The sequence below is a fragment of the Nilaparvata lugens genome, chromosome 2, assembly GCF_014356525.2.
Source record: "Nilaparvata lugens isolate BPH chromosome 2, ASM1435652v1, whole genome shotgun sequence".
NCBI lineage: Eukaryota > Metazoa > Arthropoda > Insecta > Hemiptera > Delphacidae > Nilaparvata > Nilaparvata lugens.
The window spans coordinates 26101892-26120486 of NC_052505.1; the positions used below are offsets into that span (position 1 = coordinate 26101892).

At 33.9% G+C, this 18595-nt stretch overlaps 1 protein-coding gene across 1 annotated transcript; it reads right to left on the minus strand.

The window, feature by feature from the left end:
* Window positions 1-429: 429 nt before the first annotated feature.
* Window positions 430-17676, minus strand: LOC111054798 (phospholipase B1, membrane-associated-like). The gene is made up of 8 exons (XM_039420901.1): window positions 17436-17676; window positions 15748-15942; window positions 13872-14076; window positions 12587-12813; window positions 9738-9897; window positions 8466-8617; window positions 6726-6876; window positions 430-2118 (listed from the first exon to the last, which is right to left on the minus strand). Exons 1-8 carry the CDS (start codon window positions 17445-17447, stop codon window positions 1982-1984), a joined length of 1239 nt encoding a protein of 412 aa, XP_039276835.1. The 5' UTR covers window positions 17448-17676; the 3' UTR covers window positions 430-1981.
* Window positions 17677-18595: the final 919 nt, after the last annotated feature.

An 18595-nucleotide genomic window follows, 5' to 3' on the forward strand; every position in this document is an offset into this window, starting at 1 on the left:
TGATGCAGAAAGACGACAACGATCCGAGAGAATGAAGAAATATTGGGCTGATCGAGAAGCCAGACAGCTTCAGAACCAAAGACGGTTTTAGTTGATTGACTCAAGTGGTTCAATGTGGCCAAAAAAGACGAAGAAAATAATACTGGGTAGGGCTAGGAAAGTGAACAAATTAAAATTTTCATAAAGCCGAGTCTGTGCCTCGATCTTCATTAATTTTAGTTATTTGTTCATGAAAATGCAAGAGAACAATGTAAAATAGTAGAATCAGGTTGTGATTTGAAAAGACCCTCTTTTTAGTTTTAAGAAAAAATTATCAGTCAGAGTCATTGGGATGGTACTACACTAGCTGGGATTCTGTACAAGATAAAGGAAAAGGAAAAGGAAAAAAACAGAAGGAGTACGATAAAAGAATAAAATAAAAAAGGAGTTCAAAGAGTAAGAGAAACGTTCATCATCCAAAACATTGATTTTCTATAAATTACTTATAAAAAATAATATTACTCAATAAAATGACTATGTTTGCTATAGCTATACTAATATTCAGGCTTATTCATACAGGTCGTGTTGATAAAACACTATAGTATATAGGTTATTATTGTTCGGGCATGCTCTATTTTGTACAATTGTCTGAGTCTACAGACCAGGTTGCTCAAAAGCCGTTAAATTTTAATCGTGATTAATTTCAAGAGAACCTATTAGAGAAGGATTGTTCAAAGAAAGGTTTTTCTGAATGGTTCTCTTGAAATTAATCATGATTGAAATCTAACCAGCTTTTGTACAACCGGCACTTAGTATCTAACCAAGGTTGGAAACTATTTACAGTTGGTTCGGAACATTTGATGAAAACACAAAAATATTCATGACATAATATTAACAATGAATATTAATCACTATATCTAGGAAAAGTCAATACAGATTTCAATTTATTGGAGAAGCTATAGGGAAGAACAATAATAGTATGTATCTGAATTTTAAATGACCTACTGATATCCATCGAGAATAAATTACTTAGGCCTATTAAATTATGGGTTATTTATGAATAATAATTCACGTGTGATGATATAATAAATACAGAATAATTATGAATTCTAGGTGCAATGGTTATATGGTTTTTGAAATGATTTACAGCTGTATGTGAGAAATTTACAATATTCCAACTACTGAATGAGGGATTCATTCACATTCAGGCATTGGCATTATGACCGACGGTAATGGGGTTGGATCTATTAGCAACTCTCATATGGAAGAAAAATACATGTGAAGATATGAATAAAATGAATATGAATAATATTATTATTTCTGATTAACTTATGAATGGTCTTCTTCAACTACAAAAACTTTCTCTAAATTTATTTAGGAACTATCAGAATAATTTTTAACTTGACATTAAAAGCAAAATCCATGATAAAGTAATAATAATAAAGTTCGATTACATTTATACCTATATACAATAGTATGAAACTTTCTTCAGTCTACAAGGTATCGTCGAGCTACTTATTGCTCCTTGATTCTCTATAACTGAATAGCTGTTGTCTTGGCAGCTGAATAATAAATCCAATTAATGGGATTGTTCAGCATTTATTGTTCATGGACTGCTCGATATCATGCTGCACAGTGAACTGTGCTGGAATGACCAAATCGGAGATCTCTGTAGAAATAACTGGCTAGAGTTACATCTTGCATATCTATTTTCAAACTTTTTGTCACCTCTGAAGTTTTGGTAATGACGTATCATTACCAGAGTTGACGTATCATTAGCAGATGACGTATCGAAGCAGAGTGACCTCTGCACTGCACATGAATTATTATCATATGAGGCCTGACAGTGCTGCTAGTATTTTTATATATTCACTTATCAATGAAACCTACACTATTTATCCTTCGAGTTATTCATGATGTATCACTTGCCAAGATGTGACAGTTTATTTTGAATTTTCAACAATCCATGAACTTATTGTTCACTAGGGTATTAATACGGTAGTTAATTCTTATTTATCAGTGTTGACAGGAATGGATTACTGCTTGTTGGGCATTCGAAGTGTTCGAGCACAGGATAAACAATTGTCGTCTGTTGTTTTTGAACTGGTTGAATCAGGTTATTCCAAGCAGCATTCGCAACTGAAAAAATATCAAATAATCATAACGTTTTTTGTTGATTTATTAACTGCTTGTATAATCAAATTCATGACTTGATAAAATATGCCCACTATTAGCAGGGTGACCAAGCTCTGATCAAAAGTAGAGAGGCACAGGAAATAATAAGGGAAAATGAATAAAATTAATTGATTACCACACAAAATTAGTATACACCGAGAATTGCGTATGAGAGTCTGCATCATCCCTTTAGTGAGATATTATATGCGTTGATGTGGATGTAAACAGATCGGTTCAGGTTTCATGATTCTGATGCTGGTTGTTTTACATACATTCTCTTGAGTTGGAGAAAAATATAATGTTTCATGGCTCTACTATGAATTTCCACAAATCATGAATGGAGGAAATATAGAGCACAATATTATTTATCTATCAATCAATAAAAAACACTTATCATTCAAATAATATTGGAAGAAGAACAGGCAAACCCTTTAATTATAATACTTAACTCCTGAGGCGAAGAAAAAGCTTTCATAAATCACATAATAATGAATTAATAATATCGTGTTCCCACGAAGAGGTTTACACGTTTGATTCTATATTACGTGCCCATTCATGCACCGAACTTTTTCAAATTTTACACAGTTTACAAAGTAGGTTCTAAGAGTAAATGGTGTAATAACCGAAACCGGTCTTTCTAATTATCAATAAATCAGGGGTTTTTTTGACAATTTCTTAGTTTTTTTTATTCAATTCTAAGAATATAGTTGGAGAATTTTAACTCCCTAGCCTTTGTAGAAGCAAAATGGCGGCTTATTGAAAAACGATACTTCAAGAACATTGAAAAGGTGTTTTTGGTTCTATAAAATATTTTTACTGTTGCACTTTGGGGCAATATGACTTTTAAATAAAAAACTAGAACATAGAACAAACTGAGGGTACAAACGTTTTCCTTTAAGTAACCCCATAAAAAGAAATCACAAACAGTTAAATCTGGTGATCGGGGTGGCTAATCTAAAAAATCACTTCGACGACCAATCCAACGGCCATGAAGTTTGTCATTTACTAATTGCTTGACATAATTTGCAAAATGAGGTGGAGCACCATCTTGTTGAAAGATTGCTTGATCCATTTCTAGTAGGTACCATCAAGTGAGCCAAGACTACCGCAACATAGCAAACAAATCAGATCATGTAAGTAGAAACACTTCACTCGCATGGGCTACTTTTCAACAAATTAATGAAAACAATATAGAAATCATGAAGTACCCTTAATTTTTTAAAAACTTATTTTTTAAAAGATTTCTATATTCAATTTTGAACTATTTTGAAGCTTTTAAAAAATAAAGTGTACTGGAAGATTTCTATATTGTTTATATTAACTCATGAAAGTAGTTTTTTTAGGAAGCGAATTGCTAAAATTTTCGCCGCCATTTTGTTTGTACGAAGGTTAGGGAGCAATCATTATCCCAGAATATTTTCAGAACCTACTTTGTAAACTGTGTAAAATTAAAAAAGTTTGGTGCATGAATGGGCATGTAATATAAATTAAACGTGTAAACCTCTTCGTGGGACACCCGGTATATAAAACTAGCTTTGTTCGCGATTCATAACAAGACAGACTGTCTTTGAAAGAATAGATTTCAAATGTTAAATATTAAACTCTCACCTGATTCATATGAGGGTAGAGAAAAAAATAAATAAATAAAATACACCCGTTTTTCCCTAATTAATATTACTGTTATATATGTGGTGGATGCTCGATAGTAGTATAAAAGACCAAAAATTCATATTTTATAAAGCAATCCATTTATCACAAAGAAAATGACCAACGATTAGAGAAGAAAAAAAAACATTAATAATTGAACTCGTCTATTATTTGCTTTATATACCTCAGAGCCGCCCTCATATACCCCAACAAAAGATTCCAATCCTTTCCACTTATTGAACCATGTCTTTCTCATCTCTCCTAGAATTTTACATCTACCTAAAAATTGAAACATGTCCTTGTTTTCCTGACTATTGCACATTGAACATCTGTGTGCTTCTTCTTGTCTTCCCGGTCTGTAATTGAGCGGGAATAGAGCTCCTCTAGCTTTGAAAATAATACATATAATATTCCACTTACTCCTATAATTCTATATTACGTGCCCATTCATGCACCGAACTTTTTCAAATTTTACACAGTTTACAAAGTAGGTTCTAAGAGTAAATGGTGTAATAACCGAAACCGGTCTTTCTAATTATCAATAAATCAGGGGTTTTTTTGACAATTTCTTAGTTTTTTTTATTCAATTCTAAGAATATAGTTGGAGAATTTTAACTCCCTAGCCTTTGTAGAAGCAAAATGGCGGCTTATTGAAAAACGATACTTCAAGAACATTGAAAAGGTGTTTTTGGTTCTATAAAATATTTTTACTGTTGCACTTTGGGGCAATATGACTTTTAAATAAAAAACTAGAACATAGAACAAACTGAGGGTACAAACGTTTTCCTTTAAGTAACCCCATAAAAAGAAATCACAAACAGTTAAATCTGGTGATCGGGGTGGCTAATCTAAAAAATCACTTCGACGACCAATCCAACGGCCATGAAGTTTGTCATTTACTAATTGCTTGACATAATTTGCAAAATGAGGTGGAGCACCATCTTGTTGAAAGATTGCTTGATCCATTTCTAGTAGGTACCATCAAGTGAGCCAAGACTACCGCAACATAGCAAACAAATCAGATCATGTAAGTAGAAACACTTCACTCGCATGGGCTACTTTTCAACAAATTAATGAAAACAATATAGAAATCATGAAGTACCCTTAATTTTTTAAAAACTTATTTTTTAAAAGATTTCTATATTCAATTTTGAACTATTTTGAAGCTTTTAAAAAATAAAGTGTACTGGAAGATTTCTATATTGTTTATATTAACTCATGAAAGTAGTTTTTTTAGGAAGCGAATTGCTAAAATTTTCGCCGCCATTTTGTTTGTACGAAGGTTAGGGAGCAATCATTATCCCAGAATATTTTCAGAACCTACTTTGTAAACTGTGTAAAATTAAAAAAAGTTTGGTGCATGAATGGGCATGTAATATAAATTAAACGTGTAAACCTCTTCGTGGGACATGGTGTATATAAAACTAGCTTTGTTCGCGATTCATAACAAGACAGACTGTCTTTGAAAGAATAGATTTCAAATGTTAAATATTAAACTCTCACCTGATTCATATGAGGGTAGAGAAAAAAATAAATAAATAAAATACACCCGTTTTTCCCTAATTAATATTACTGTTATATATGTGGTGGATGCTCGATAGTAGTATAAAAGACCAAAAATTCATATTTTATAAAGCAATCCATTTATCACAAAGAAAATGACCAACGATTAGAGAAGAAAAAAAAACATTAATATTTGCTTTATATACCTCAGAGCCGCCCTCATATACCCCAACAAAAGATTCCAATCCTTTCCACTTATTGAACCATGTCTTTCTCATCTCTCCTAGAATTTTACATCTACCTAAAAATTGAAACATGTCCTTGTTTTCCTGACTATTGCACATTGAACATCTGTGTGCTTCTTCTTGTCTTCCCGGTCTGTAATTGAGCGGGAATAGAGCTCCTCTAGCTTTGAAAATAATACATATAATATTCCACTTACTCCTATAATTTATATATTCTCTTATCAGACTTTCCTCCTTATTCAACAGAGCATAATTATATGGAATGAAATTGCGCAGTATAAGCCCTATCCAACTTACCCTGAACCGTTTGGCTAATTTTAGTGACCAATAGCTGACCCATTTTGCTCCACTCATGCTTTCCCTGCAGATTATCTGACCAGTCTATATTATTATCTTTACAAAGTCTCAGCCATTCTCCATGCCAACCACATTTCTGCCTTATGAATGTTTTACTGAGGATTCGCGGAAATCTATGCTCAGGCAGCGCAAGCGTTTTTAATATAATTATAGTTGAAGTGTAGGACAAAAGTATTCACCCACATTGTATCTACTCCAGATTCAAGGTAGATGTATTTCTTGGTAGGGATAGCAATCTCTTGTTAAAAAACTTTTGAAAATTTTCCAACTCTTCCGATTGCACGTAACCCCACACCTCAGCCGCATAAGTCACCACCGCTCTACTTGTAGCATTTTAAGCATGCCACTTGCCAGAGATGGGTACTTCGTTATTCAAGATAAGCCTACACCATACACTATTTATACAAAATTATTCTGTTGCTACTTTATTTTTAAAATACGGACGCATCGATAGAGTAGGTGTGGAAGTGAATCGCAGATTTATATCCCTTCACCACTATCAGTCTTTCATATCCATAACACCTCCTCTCATCCCTCCTCAGTCTTCCTCCTCTCCTAAACACCATTATTTTTGATTTGGTCATGTCCAATTCTAGATAAAATTGCATACAATATCTTCTCAAGTTCAAAATTTTTGAAGCGACAGAAAGTATTTCTTTAATTTATTGTATTAGCATCTTCATGCTAATGTACTACATACACAACATACTACTGTAATATCATACTACATAATATCATATACAAAAAGATCTGAAATCAATACAACAGTTCATGAGTGAGTTCTTCAACCGAGGGGGTCTCTAGTATATTTATACTTACATGCAGCATTCCCTTTTTGACTTAGATGAAAACAATCAACCGCCATATAAGTGAAATCGATTTTTCCATTTTTATTTGGTATGTATGCACCTATACCAAATCTCAGTGGTACAACTGCAAACGTATTTGTTGTAAACTGTGGGTCAGATGCCTAGAAATACAAAACAAAAACTAGAAATGGTTACAAAAATACAAATTGGTTAAATACTTGATAACACTAAATGGGAAAAGGTAGATCAATATTTCTTTTTTTCATGTTTCTTTTCAAAGCCGCCAATTAACCTTGGTGCCAATGAGTTAATTTGCCTAGTGAAAAAGGAGTAAGTCTCCTTTGTCGCCGCAGTAACTGAACTATTTTCATCAATAACATTTTCAAGATCAACTACAAAAATGTGTATTTTTAAGAATTATAAAAGTAGCTTATTTAAGTCTCTTCTCAATTGAAAAACTTCAATGTATGGGGCATTTTTTGAGTCCTCTGAGACGTTTCTCGAATACATTAAACAGTGTAATAATCATGCTACAAAAAATTAATTGACATCTACGGTATCGTAAGCCTATGTAATATTCAAGGATTTCTATATCATTCCTGTTTTGAAAAGCAGAATTTAGATTGTTGAATTGGAAAACTGAGAAATTTGCAACCTGACAATGCTGTGCTGATATTTGATACTTTTGAGAACTGTTCGATACTTCCTGGTTAGAGTGAATATTATTGATTCTTGAGAGTATTCTCTGATATTTTGTAGAACTCAATTGAGAAGCACTTTATTCAGAATATATCCTATTAGAATTAACCTCCAGATGAAATTGATTAACAAACCATATTAGTAGATATATATTACCAATCCTGGAGTAAATGTCCCAGAACCGCCTTTAACCTCAAGGTCACCCAAGACGATCCCAACCTAACCTCAAGGTCACCCAAGATGACCAAACCTAACCTCAAGGTCACCCAAGATGACCAAACCTAACCTCAAGGTCACCCAAGACGACCCAACCTAACCTCAAGGTCACCCAAAATGACAAAAAGGTCATCCAAATAAAAAAAAATTGAAAAAAAAATTTTTTTTAATTTTTTTTTTGGATGACCTTGAGGTTAGGTTTGGTCGTCTTGATTGACCTTGGTTAGGTTTGGTCATCTTGGGTGACCTTGAGGTTAGGTTGGGATCATCTTGGGTGACCTTGAGGTTAAAGGTGGTTCTGGGACATTTGCTCCAGGATTGGCAATATATATCTACTCATATTGGTTTTTTTTCGAAAAAGCTGAACGAAAACTCTATGATGCATCGCTTTCATCGATTATAGGATGTTCTATGGTACTGAAATAATTTCACTTTTGATTTTATGATAAATGTTGAAGTAAAGCGGCTGTATCATCTAATAATAATGCAGAATATTCTGAATTTCATTTCCTCTGCTAGACTTGTCCTTTGCCTTTTTAAAAATAAAACCTACTTCTATCTGTCAATCAAATTCAATCAGTTAAAAAAACTCAGAGATGAATCCATTCCACTTCTATCCATCTCCACTTTGTTCGTTTTTGACCTAATGATTAAGTGAATTTATTCAAAAATTTCAATAGAACCTGTACATATAGGGTCACCTTTGATACAAATTATGTATGTAATTTTCTCCAGTAAAAATTTGACATTGACTGTTATCAGTTTTTCAGAAGTCTATTTATGTTTAATACAAATGATTGATATAGATTTCATAAGAAATAGAAGATTCCCTCACCACCTCCAATTGAACTCTTCTCCAGTCATCAATCACTTGATAAAATTCCTCTTTTCTTCTGGTAAACTTCAATCCTCTGAAACAGGAGCACACCATTTTTTGGAAAATGGAACAGGCCGGCTTCGTAGGAAAATCAAGCAGCCCCTTGAGGTCTGCAAAGTATTTACATAATTTTGGTTAGCTGGAATTTCTAGTCAGATTGAACTTTTAGGCTATATTACAATATAATGCCTAATGAATATAATCAGTCTGTTATACCTATAAATTTGCTGAATATAGATTGAATTCAACAGAGTAACAACTAATCATTGCTCCGATATGACAATAAAAATTTGAATTTATCCTTAATCCACTTATTGTGAAAAATATTCGAAAAACGAACAAAGCTTAGGCATTCAAGCTAATCAAAAAGGCTGGGAAGTAAACAGAATGTCCAGAAGGTATGACAATAATTCAATAGAAAGTGAGAATACCAAGGATTTATGAATACCAATTCCGGGACACAGAAATGTCTGCCGGCTACATAGGTCAAAGAAGTTATTGACTCTTTGGATGTTTCTAATATTCTTTTATCGACCTATAAGTCCATATATGCATCTATATATAGGCCTATCAATACCAATACACAAAGTTTGAGCACGCAAGAGGAAGAGTTGTAAATCTATTAGATCTATGTGAAAAAATACTTATATAACTGAGATAGGGACGATTCTGTTCAGTAAATGAATGAGAAGAATAAACTAGTGGGTTATAGAACAAATGCTGGATACTGCAATGTGATTGGATTTTGAAATATACACTAATAGAACAATAGTTCTACACTTCACGGAGTTGTTCCCTGTGCAAATAAGCAAAGAGAGTAAGAGATTAGAGTATGCACATAATAGTGAATAATAAGAGTTCACAATATTTTTTTGGAAAGTATCACGATACAAATGGTCTCAATTTTACAAGGTGATAACATGAAATTCGATTCATGAGTACGGTACCCTACAATAACAATGAGTTGACTATTATCGTATAAAGAAAAGTGCGAGTAAGATTTAGTCTCAAATCGAACCGCAATTCATGCAGAGAATGTGCCGTTTATAAAATCACTTTATACCCATTCGATCAATGTTTTAAAAAAGTTTTCAAGCTTGAGTTGTATAGTATATTTTAGTCTAACATCTCACCGTATCTCTTTCTTCCACTCTTATCTGATATTATGTTTTTTAGAGTCTAATTCATGAAGTTGTGATAATATAATCAAAACTGGTTCGCAATACTCACGAGGATTAATAACGACAGCCACGAGTGCTCGTGGCAAATTTTCTCTCAAGTAATTGAACACATCGATGAGATCTCTGCGATGCAGTTCGGCCTGAATTGATGCATTTTTGTAACACATATGCGAGCATAAGTCGTTGTTCCCGATTTGAATGAACACTAGCTGTAACAAGAATTTTACACTTGGAGTAATACAAATTCACAGCAATCTCCGATTGATAAAAAAAACATGCGTAGTGCCATATCCAACTTATCGACCCAGTTCTCAAGAGAAAAAAAATAACTTAGTAGCCTAAGTTATCCATCACATGGTGATGGAGATAGTAATTTTAAAGCATTTCGTCTAAAATTGGAATATTTGAGAGACGAGACTCTCATCTGTATTTGTGATAGAAGAATTCAATCAAATTTACACAGATAGTAAGATTGAATGCTTTAGTTTGGTAGGCTGCAGATATATAATATGATTACATTGATTAGTAAGGTGACACCCATTTTTCATTGGTTGGGTACAATAATTTATAGTTAGTAGGTCTAGTAGAGTTTATGAATTCTTTTTTAAGAACTTGAAACAACGACTATAGTAGTTTCTACATAATATTTGTACATACGTGGTGTATGCGGCTTATAAGATAAAATTTCCAAACTTTTGGCTGACATTCAAGGCTACTATTATGCACCAAAGAACTAAAATTTATCCAAGACTATTCTTCATCCATAGTATATAATTGTCGGTTAAAGTCTCTCAACACTGTCTACAACTCAATAAATGTGGAAAATAAAATTCTACAGAAAACGGATGAAGTAGATGCGGAGTATCTTTAAAACCTATGTTAACTAGTTTCTGAAAAAACTGGAGTTTCTAGTTCGTGAAGCTATAAAAACCGTTTTGTTGCAAATTCTGATTCTTAATTTAGCCATAACTTGATTTTGTCTGTTAACACCCATAGCAAACGATATATGCTCATTTTTTCAGTATAAATACTTTTATAAAGACTTCTAATTTTTTCAGTATGGAGTGGAAAGTTGGCCCTTGAAATCACAACATATGAGTAGAGTTAGGGCAGTTGAAATGAAATGCTATAGAAGGACGGCTGGAAGAACATTGAGAGATAAGGATGAGAAGGACCGGATCAGAGACAAAATTTGAATGGAAGATGTAAAATAAGCTATAGATAAGAAACAATTAGGATGGTGGGGTCATCTACAGAGGATGGATGATGAAAGAAAAATAAAACGATATGCAAATATGGTTTTAGGTGGTAGGAGGAAGGGAAGACGTTCCAGGTACTCGTACGATGAGCACATAAGAAGATTGGGAGATGAGAGGGGGAGACTGTAGGGCAAATGCGCAGACTGGCTGTGGATCGGGGCAGCTGGAGGCGGTGGTCTGAGGCTACCCCGACGCTGTGAGGCACAACGGGGCAGAGATAAAGAAGAAGATGAAGACCTTCCATAAGATCATTGTTGTTAATTGTTATATGAATAAGATTTTCAAAAAGACATCAATATTAAACAACAAGACCGATTTGCAGAGTAAGTTGTAACTAAGCGCGAAAAAGGTATATCGAAGTTCCACAGTATGAATTATATAATACTTGCCATTTCAACCAATTTTCGGGGGAAAAACCATTTTTGGAAAACTTACAAGATCTTCATGATAAATTTCACAATTGAAGAGACTTGAAATGTTGTCAAAAATCCACTTTATTTAAATAAAAATCAATATTTTACAGGAGCATATAATTTTTTCCAATTTTAAGCTTTAATTTTTCTTTAAATAAAGTGGATTTTTGACAACATTTCAAGTCTCTTCAATTATCGAAAATTTCCACAACAACAACATTCACGCTACAAACTTGATTAAAATTTCACAATTCTCGGGGATTGGTAAAAGTAATCATCTGCTCACCAACGACGCAAGCATTTGATCTCAACTTAGGGGAGGGGAGGGGTTATGAAGCGTTTGTGACAATAATGGAATTCACAACCGCTTCCTTGTGGTTCGAAGCTTATCTTGGAGCTCTGAATTTATCCATAACGTTATAGGGGGTCCTACGAGCACAATAAGGACGGATTTTTTTCGCTCTTTTAACAGGATGAACTTATTACACTAGCGGAACACTCGCGGAACTTCTCACGTATAGTGGTTCCCATAAGATATTTTATACTGTATTTGATTTTTAATCCATAAATTTTCACATTGCCTGGCCTGATAAAACCTATAGCGGACTCTTCATGATGATAATCAAGAAAATAAAACTTCAAAGCAAGAGACTGAAAATATAATTCGAATAAATCATAATCAACTCTTATCATTGATTGGATTGATAAACTGAGTGAGGAACTGATATAAAAATAGTTGATAATATCGGATAGAGAGATAAAATGATTACAACGAAAATGAGTGAGAGGGAAGTGAAAAATATGAAAGGAATAAGGTGATGACTCTTTGAATAAATATACAAATTATCATCAATAATTAAGTTAATGTGGAAGAGTTGTAGGGCTAGGTGAGACGGTATAAGGATATGTATGATAGAGATATAGGCCTATGGATAGCCGGTTTTTCGGTGGGGTTCTACCACTCTAGCACCTTGGATTTTCAGGTTGCTAGGACTATAGAGCCTATGCTCGCTGTAACGAGAAAAACATTGCGACAGAAACGCAACTAATATTCCATCGCATTAATTTATTCCGCCCGTCTAGTTGAAGCCTGAATCTATCACCAGTGCTCAAGCTTGACAATTTTTATCAATAGGCTACGCCCCTCATAATCTTAGAAACTAGACTTTCTTCAGGCCTACTCTGTTACAGACTTTCTGTTTCAGATCAACAAAATATGAATTTACCTTCCAGTGGTTCTCGAAATCCACCCTAGGATCCGATCTGATTCTCTTAACTAGGAGACTGGCTTGATAGACAAGATCCTCACTTATGGCGCCAATTTCGGCCACATTAAATTGCGCTGCTCGCGCATGAGTAGTAGAGTCACCATAAGAGTAGCCGACTAAATTCGGATTGACCTCACGCAGAATGTTAGCTACAGTCAACACGTTTCGCCAAGTGCCTTGACCTCCTGTTAAATGAAGCAAGAACATTTTAAAATAGTATATTCAATGTGTTATAAGAATCGAATGCTCCATATCAAAATATATAAATAGCCTATGCGAGTTACACCCAATTATTATCAATATGCACACACTATGAGTTACATAGACTGGATATTTGAAGGATAAAAATTATTTTAATACTGTTGGTTGAAGTTGGAGTGGCGGCAAAGGTAGCTGAGAGAGTTCAAAATACCTAAGGGCCAATACACATTGTTCACGCGTCAAATCATATAGTGGAGCGGCAAAGGAAGAGTTAGGGCCTAGCCATATACAGTATGTATCGTTTTTCCGGGCGTTTTTGCACTGGTGGCTGACGAGTCAGCAGGGCAGGAAGCTCTCCGATGGCTGATTATCAGCTGATTGGGTTGGCTTTCGGGAATCAGCTGGAAACGCTTGATGTGGCTTGATCCTGGAGCTTGAGGTTCAATCCCCGCATCACTCTACGTTCTCGCCTCTCCAATGTATCTTTTTACGCGTTTGAAATCGGGGGAAGAGTATCCGAGTTTCAATAATCTTTGCTTGAATCGATCTTCTTATTAGAATAAATAAATAAAATACAGCTGTTGCATAGAGTTAGCACTTTAATTAATAAAGTTCAATATTACAATATTACAAGTTACGGTAAGTAAAGTAGTTATTCTAAAGGCAGAAAAACAAGATGTTGCAAAATTAGATGAGAATCTTGGCAAAAAGCCAGCGACCTGGCTGACTCAGGTCTGTCTGGTTTCAGAGTTCTCTCACAAGTTTTTTGTAGATTAATCATTTTTACTTGTGGTCTTCCATTTCATATGAATATATCACAATAACGATACTGGTAAGTATTATAATAACGCGATAACCACTGTCAATACAAGAAAGGTCAATCACCTACAATAACGATCAATAAGTATGATAATCAGATTCTAACTACCGTATTATAAAGTTGATAAAAAGCATAAATTACTGAGAAGTATGATTGAATAAAAATTAAAATTCATATATATCTTCAAATTGGTAGGTAAATAATATTGTCGGAGCTACTGACCCAAGGCCCAAGCAATGCCCCTGCTATCAACGGTGGTGTGTATGACGTTGGTGCCAAGACCCCCGGTAGCCAATAGGAGGCTGTCTCCCAGGCAGCCCACTACATCAATGTCCCCCGGCATCAGTCTATGCACACTTGTCGGTCTCTCCGGCGACCGGAACCCTGTCGTATTGCACGGAAACCTCTCAATAACCTGTTGCCACTGCTATATTTGGAAAGAAGAAAGAAGAAATAGAATAGAATTCTTCCAAAAAGGAATATAATAGAAAAATGAATTAATTATATTAATAAATCATATATAAGTCTATCGCCTGCGATTTATTAGTTCATCAATATTGAACATTTTCATGTAATTTGACTGGAATAAAAAACACTCTGGTTCTTGAACAGTTCAATTCTATCATAAAATATTAGAAGGTTTCACATTAAAGGGGTTTATCTGATGCTGTTTCATGTTATCTGACATTGTTTTATATTGAATCTGAGCTACTTCATCTATGTAGATGTCTATCACTTTCGTTTGTACCTGACCGACGTGACGAGATCCATGCGTATATATGTTATATATTTTGTTGATCAATAACATCTATTCTATTCTATTCAACTAGACAGTTTCAATCGTTTCAAACTCTAATCATTGAGCAATGTTATTCATTAACTCTTTCATCTGATATCTGGGAATGAAAATTTATATGATCAATAACATCTATTCTATTCTATTCTATTCAACTAGACAGTTTCAATCGTTTCAAACTCTAATCATTGAGCAATGTTATTCATTAACTCTTTCATCTGATATCTGCGAATGAAAATTTATATTAAGTAGCCTATTACGAGGGTCATTTTTTCAACCTCCGATTGGCCATAGATAAAATATTAATGTAGGCCCTATATGAAAGAATAATTTTTCGACTAAAAGCTAATTAAACTTATGGTTATTCTTAACGTATAATTGCCGAGAAGGTTGAGGCATGTATCATACAAATGCACCAGCCTACCAAAACCCTCTTCATGAACCTCTGCCGCCGTATGACGTTTTAGAGCTCCTCGTTTAATTTCCAAATTAACGAGCTCTGCCCTCAAAGTCATGTGTTGAGTTTAAGATAAAGATGTAATTTGCAAGTGGCCAAGTCAGCTTTGTATGGTGGGTTATCGAAATCATCCAATTTAATTTGTTGAAGCAGCCATATTTGGTTGCACCAGCTCTGTGAGTCCAAGTTGTCATGCATCACGATTCCGGAAGTCATTTTAACTGACATCTCCAATTTTCTAATACCATCATTCACACACAACCTCATCACTCTTAACGTTCCCTGCTTAAAATTGAATCATTCTTCTTTAGATTTATGCTAAACTATTGCCTTTGCCCGCAAAAACGAATAAATCCACGCTACTAGCACTTGGCTAGAGACTCAAGTGTCGCGGTCATGTTTCTGGATTTACAACTCGACATCGATGTATTACTCGGCAACAATTGACGGTCAGGCGGCACCGGCACCGATCACAGGGCGTTTGGTGAGTATGACAAGCTGTCCAACTCTGTGAAAATTGCCCCCTACCGCCAGTATGTGTTTTGATTATGAACCTAATGTGATTGGAGGTTGGAAAAAATGACCCTTGTACGATACAATCCATTTCTTCAATTTATCTAAGCACAGCCTGTGTTCAATGATTCAGAGATAATCGATAGAAACAAAATTGTTCCTCTTCCAGATTTTTATAAATATAAGTATAGGCTGGGCTGTTATTTAGCCTTACTGTAGGTATATTATTCTTCATTCTCACTATTTGTTATTGTAATCATGCTTGTGCTCCTTGAAATGAAATAGATAATATCAATAACCAAGCGCATCCTTATTTGAGATACGGTACTTACATTAGTTTTTTGAAGAGTTTTGAAGTTATTGTGGCTGTATCCCGACAGCTTGGCTATGAGCTCCAATACACGCTGATGGTTTCTGTCGTATTGTGGACTGAGCCAGTTAATTAGGAACTTGGGCACAATTCTCTCATCTTCTTTGTACTTTGAAGTGGCTAAGCCTGCTCCGCAGAAACTTGCCACAATTAATAACTAAAATAGACAAATATAATAGAAGAATAAATAGCTGAATAAGTGAGAGAATAACAATACGGAAAATGTTTAGATCCAACAAAAGTATAGTTTTTTTTAAGTGATCTTTCTCGTCAGGTTCTGTTCAAACCTTCAAAAACTGTGTGGATTGAAAAATTGATAAAAAATGTATGGAAGATTATATGTCAATAAAAATTAGAATTGTAGATGTAGAGGGGGTAGATATTTTGCGGAGAGAGTAGTTTACAAGTAACTAGTACTTCTGGGAACAGTAGACCTCACGCAGTTTTCTTATCCACAAGTACCTGATGTCACCTGTTTGAAATGTTAACAAACTCAGTTCACGTTTGAGTTTGTATATATGAGAGACCACCATGAGACAGCTCATGAAGTATGATTGAATACAAAGCGCATGCGCAGTTAAATGGTGCATTTCTCTTGTGTCACTCCAGCCATCTGTGTAATCCACTTGTCAGCTGATTGATTATGAATGAAAAATAATTCTGATTAATCCTATCTTCAGAGAAGATGATATATAAAATAGTGATATCGGAGTATGGAGGATTTCCTTTTCCTTTCATATTATCCTTGAAATGCAAAATTTAAAAAAACCTTGTGTGTACATCGACGCGCAGTTGAAAAAGGAAGATTGCTGCCAAATCTCATCAAATTCTATCAACGCGTTTGGCCGTAATCGTGTTACATACAGACAGACAAAAGCAAATCGAGTTGATACATAGACCTCACTACGTTCGGTCAAAAATTATCCTAATTTCAACGAATACGGCCTGATTCATAATATTGTTTTCATACTCCTTAACTTTACCAATGATGCATATGGACCTATACTTACAATAATAGATAATAGATAACAGTACTCTAAGACACACTATCTACTACTGCACATCACTAATTTTATATTATATTATAGGCCAGTAGAACCTGTCTATTCTTCCCTGAATTTATTCACAAATCAATTCAACGCGGGAAAATGATTAAATTAGGAAAACTGTCGCTGAAAATAATGTCTTTCACAATCACTAAATGAAATAGATTATATCAATGCCTATATAATATATCATATTATAAAATCATATACAAAGGGATTGGACATTGGAAAAAGCAGATAATTGGAATTCTTCTCTTATAGTACATATCATTGTAAAGATTTACACAATTGAAATTATGAAACAATAAATAGAGTACCGTATCAAAAATTTTTAAAAATTTTGAAAAATTGAAAACAACTTTGTCGGCTATAGTCGGTTTCATGTAATTGGAAATGAAATTATTTACATTTGAAGTGACGATGTTTCTTTATCATTCTATTTGTTGCAGAAAAATTTTTTTTTCACCATATAAAATACTGTGATTCAAATTCAACTGTACGGTACTATCAGAAAGCTATAAAATTCACTAGCTATATCAAATTCATTTAAACGTATTTCTATATTGTTTTTTATTTCAAAATTATTATTAATATAAACACTTACTTTGAAAATCATTGCGTATCCTTTCTGAGAACAAATATAATAATAAGAAGTGTGAACCGGATTGAAGAATATACTATTTAAATTATTTAACCTGAATTAGCATATTCCTAGAGTTGTCCATGCTACTGAGAACTTTTATCAATCAAGACATTATTAGTCTTGAAACTATCACTGAAGTCTCTTTACGAACTGTATAAATAAGAACAGAGAATAAACATTATAGGAGAATCGAAGCACAACTGACAACATCACCATCTCTGAAACACTCCTCAGATTAATCGATCTTGAACTTGACAACCTTCAAAATCCTTAACCGTGAAAGATGCTGCTTTTAAATCAGTATATTAACATTAGCTCTTCATTGTATATACTTGAATATGGACTTCTAACAAGATTTCTCAAATATGATTTCCAATTTCCTGTCCCAGAAAATAGTTGATTATAGCAAAAAATGTTGCAGGTCATCCATTCATCTAGTGTTTGGAATCGAGTAGATGTTTTTTTTGTAGAATACACGTTTAGTAACTTGACGGTCTCATATTGAAGCTCGGCCAAACCAAGTCCGGAAACGACAATTAATTCGCTTCCGAAATAACTATTAATGTAGGCGACTACCAAATTGATTTGAATAAAAAATTCCCAGTCTGAGCCTTCAGCATTTGCAAAAGATTAGCATAGCAGAAATTCTAAACAAATAATATAGGAGTGGATCAAAAATGTATTGGAAAAACTTCTTGATACTGAACTTATAAAATGATTTCCGTGACTGAGATGATAAATCATTGGTAGCCTACGTTATTGATTTCGATAATTAACGTATGGAATGCAAGTAATTTATTCTGGTATGCAGTATACAGAATATACAGTGTACATCATAAACATTCTTAAACTATTTTATTAAAGCACAAAACATTTGAGAAGGGTACTTGATGATTTTCATTTCATTTCATTAATTATGTACGGTAAGTAATATAATAGAGCTGAAAAACGATGACAGGTCCAATACCGTATTCGTATACCAAGCAAGCTTAGAATGTTCATAATAATTATATTGATAAAAAATTTGAATGAACTTTGAAAAAGAAACGTAATACTCTAGGTAAGTTTGATGTGAAGTGTTTTTTCTTACCGTTTTTCACAAGAAGTACGGTATCCGATAG

Bases quoted from the DNA above. Each gene is read 5' to 3' on its own strand.
- LOC111054798 (XM_039420901.1), bottom strand. The intron at 9,898-12,586 runs GTAAATTCATAT...TTCTTGTTACAG, and splicing joins ATTTCGAGAACCACTGGAAG to CTAGTGTTCATTCAAATCGG. The intron at 8,618-9,737 runs GTGAGTATTGCG...AATACTTTGCAG, and splicing joins GGCTGTCGTTATTAATCCTC to ACCTCAAGGGGCTGCTTGAT.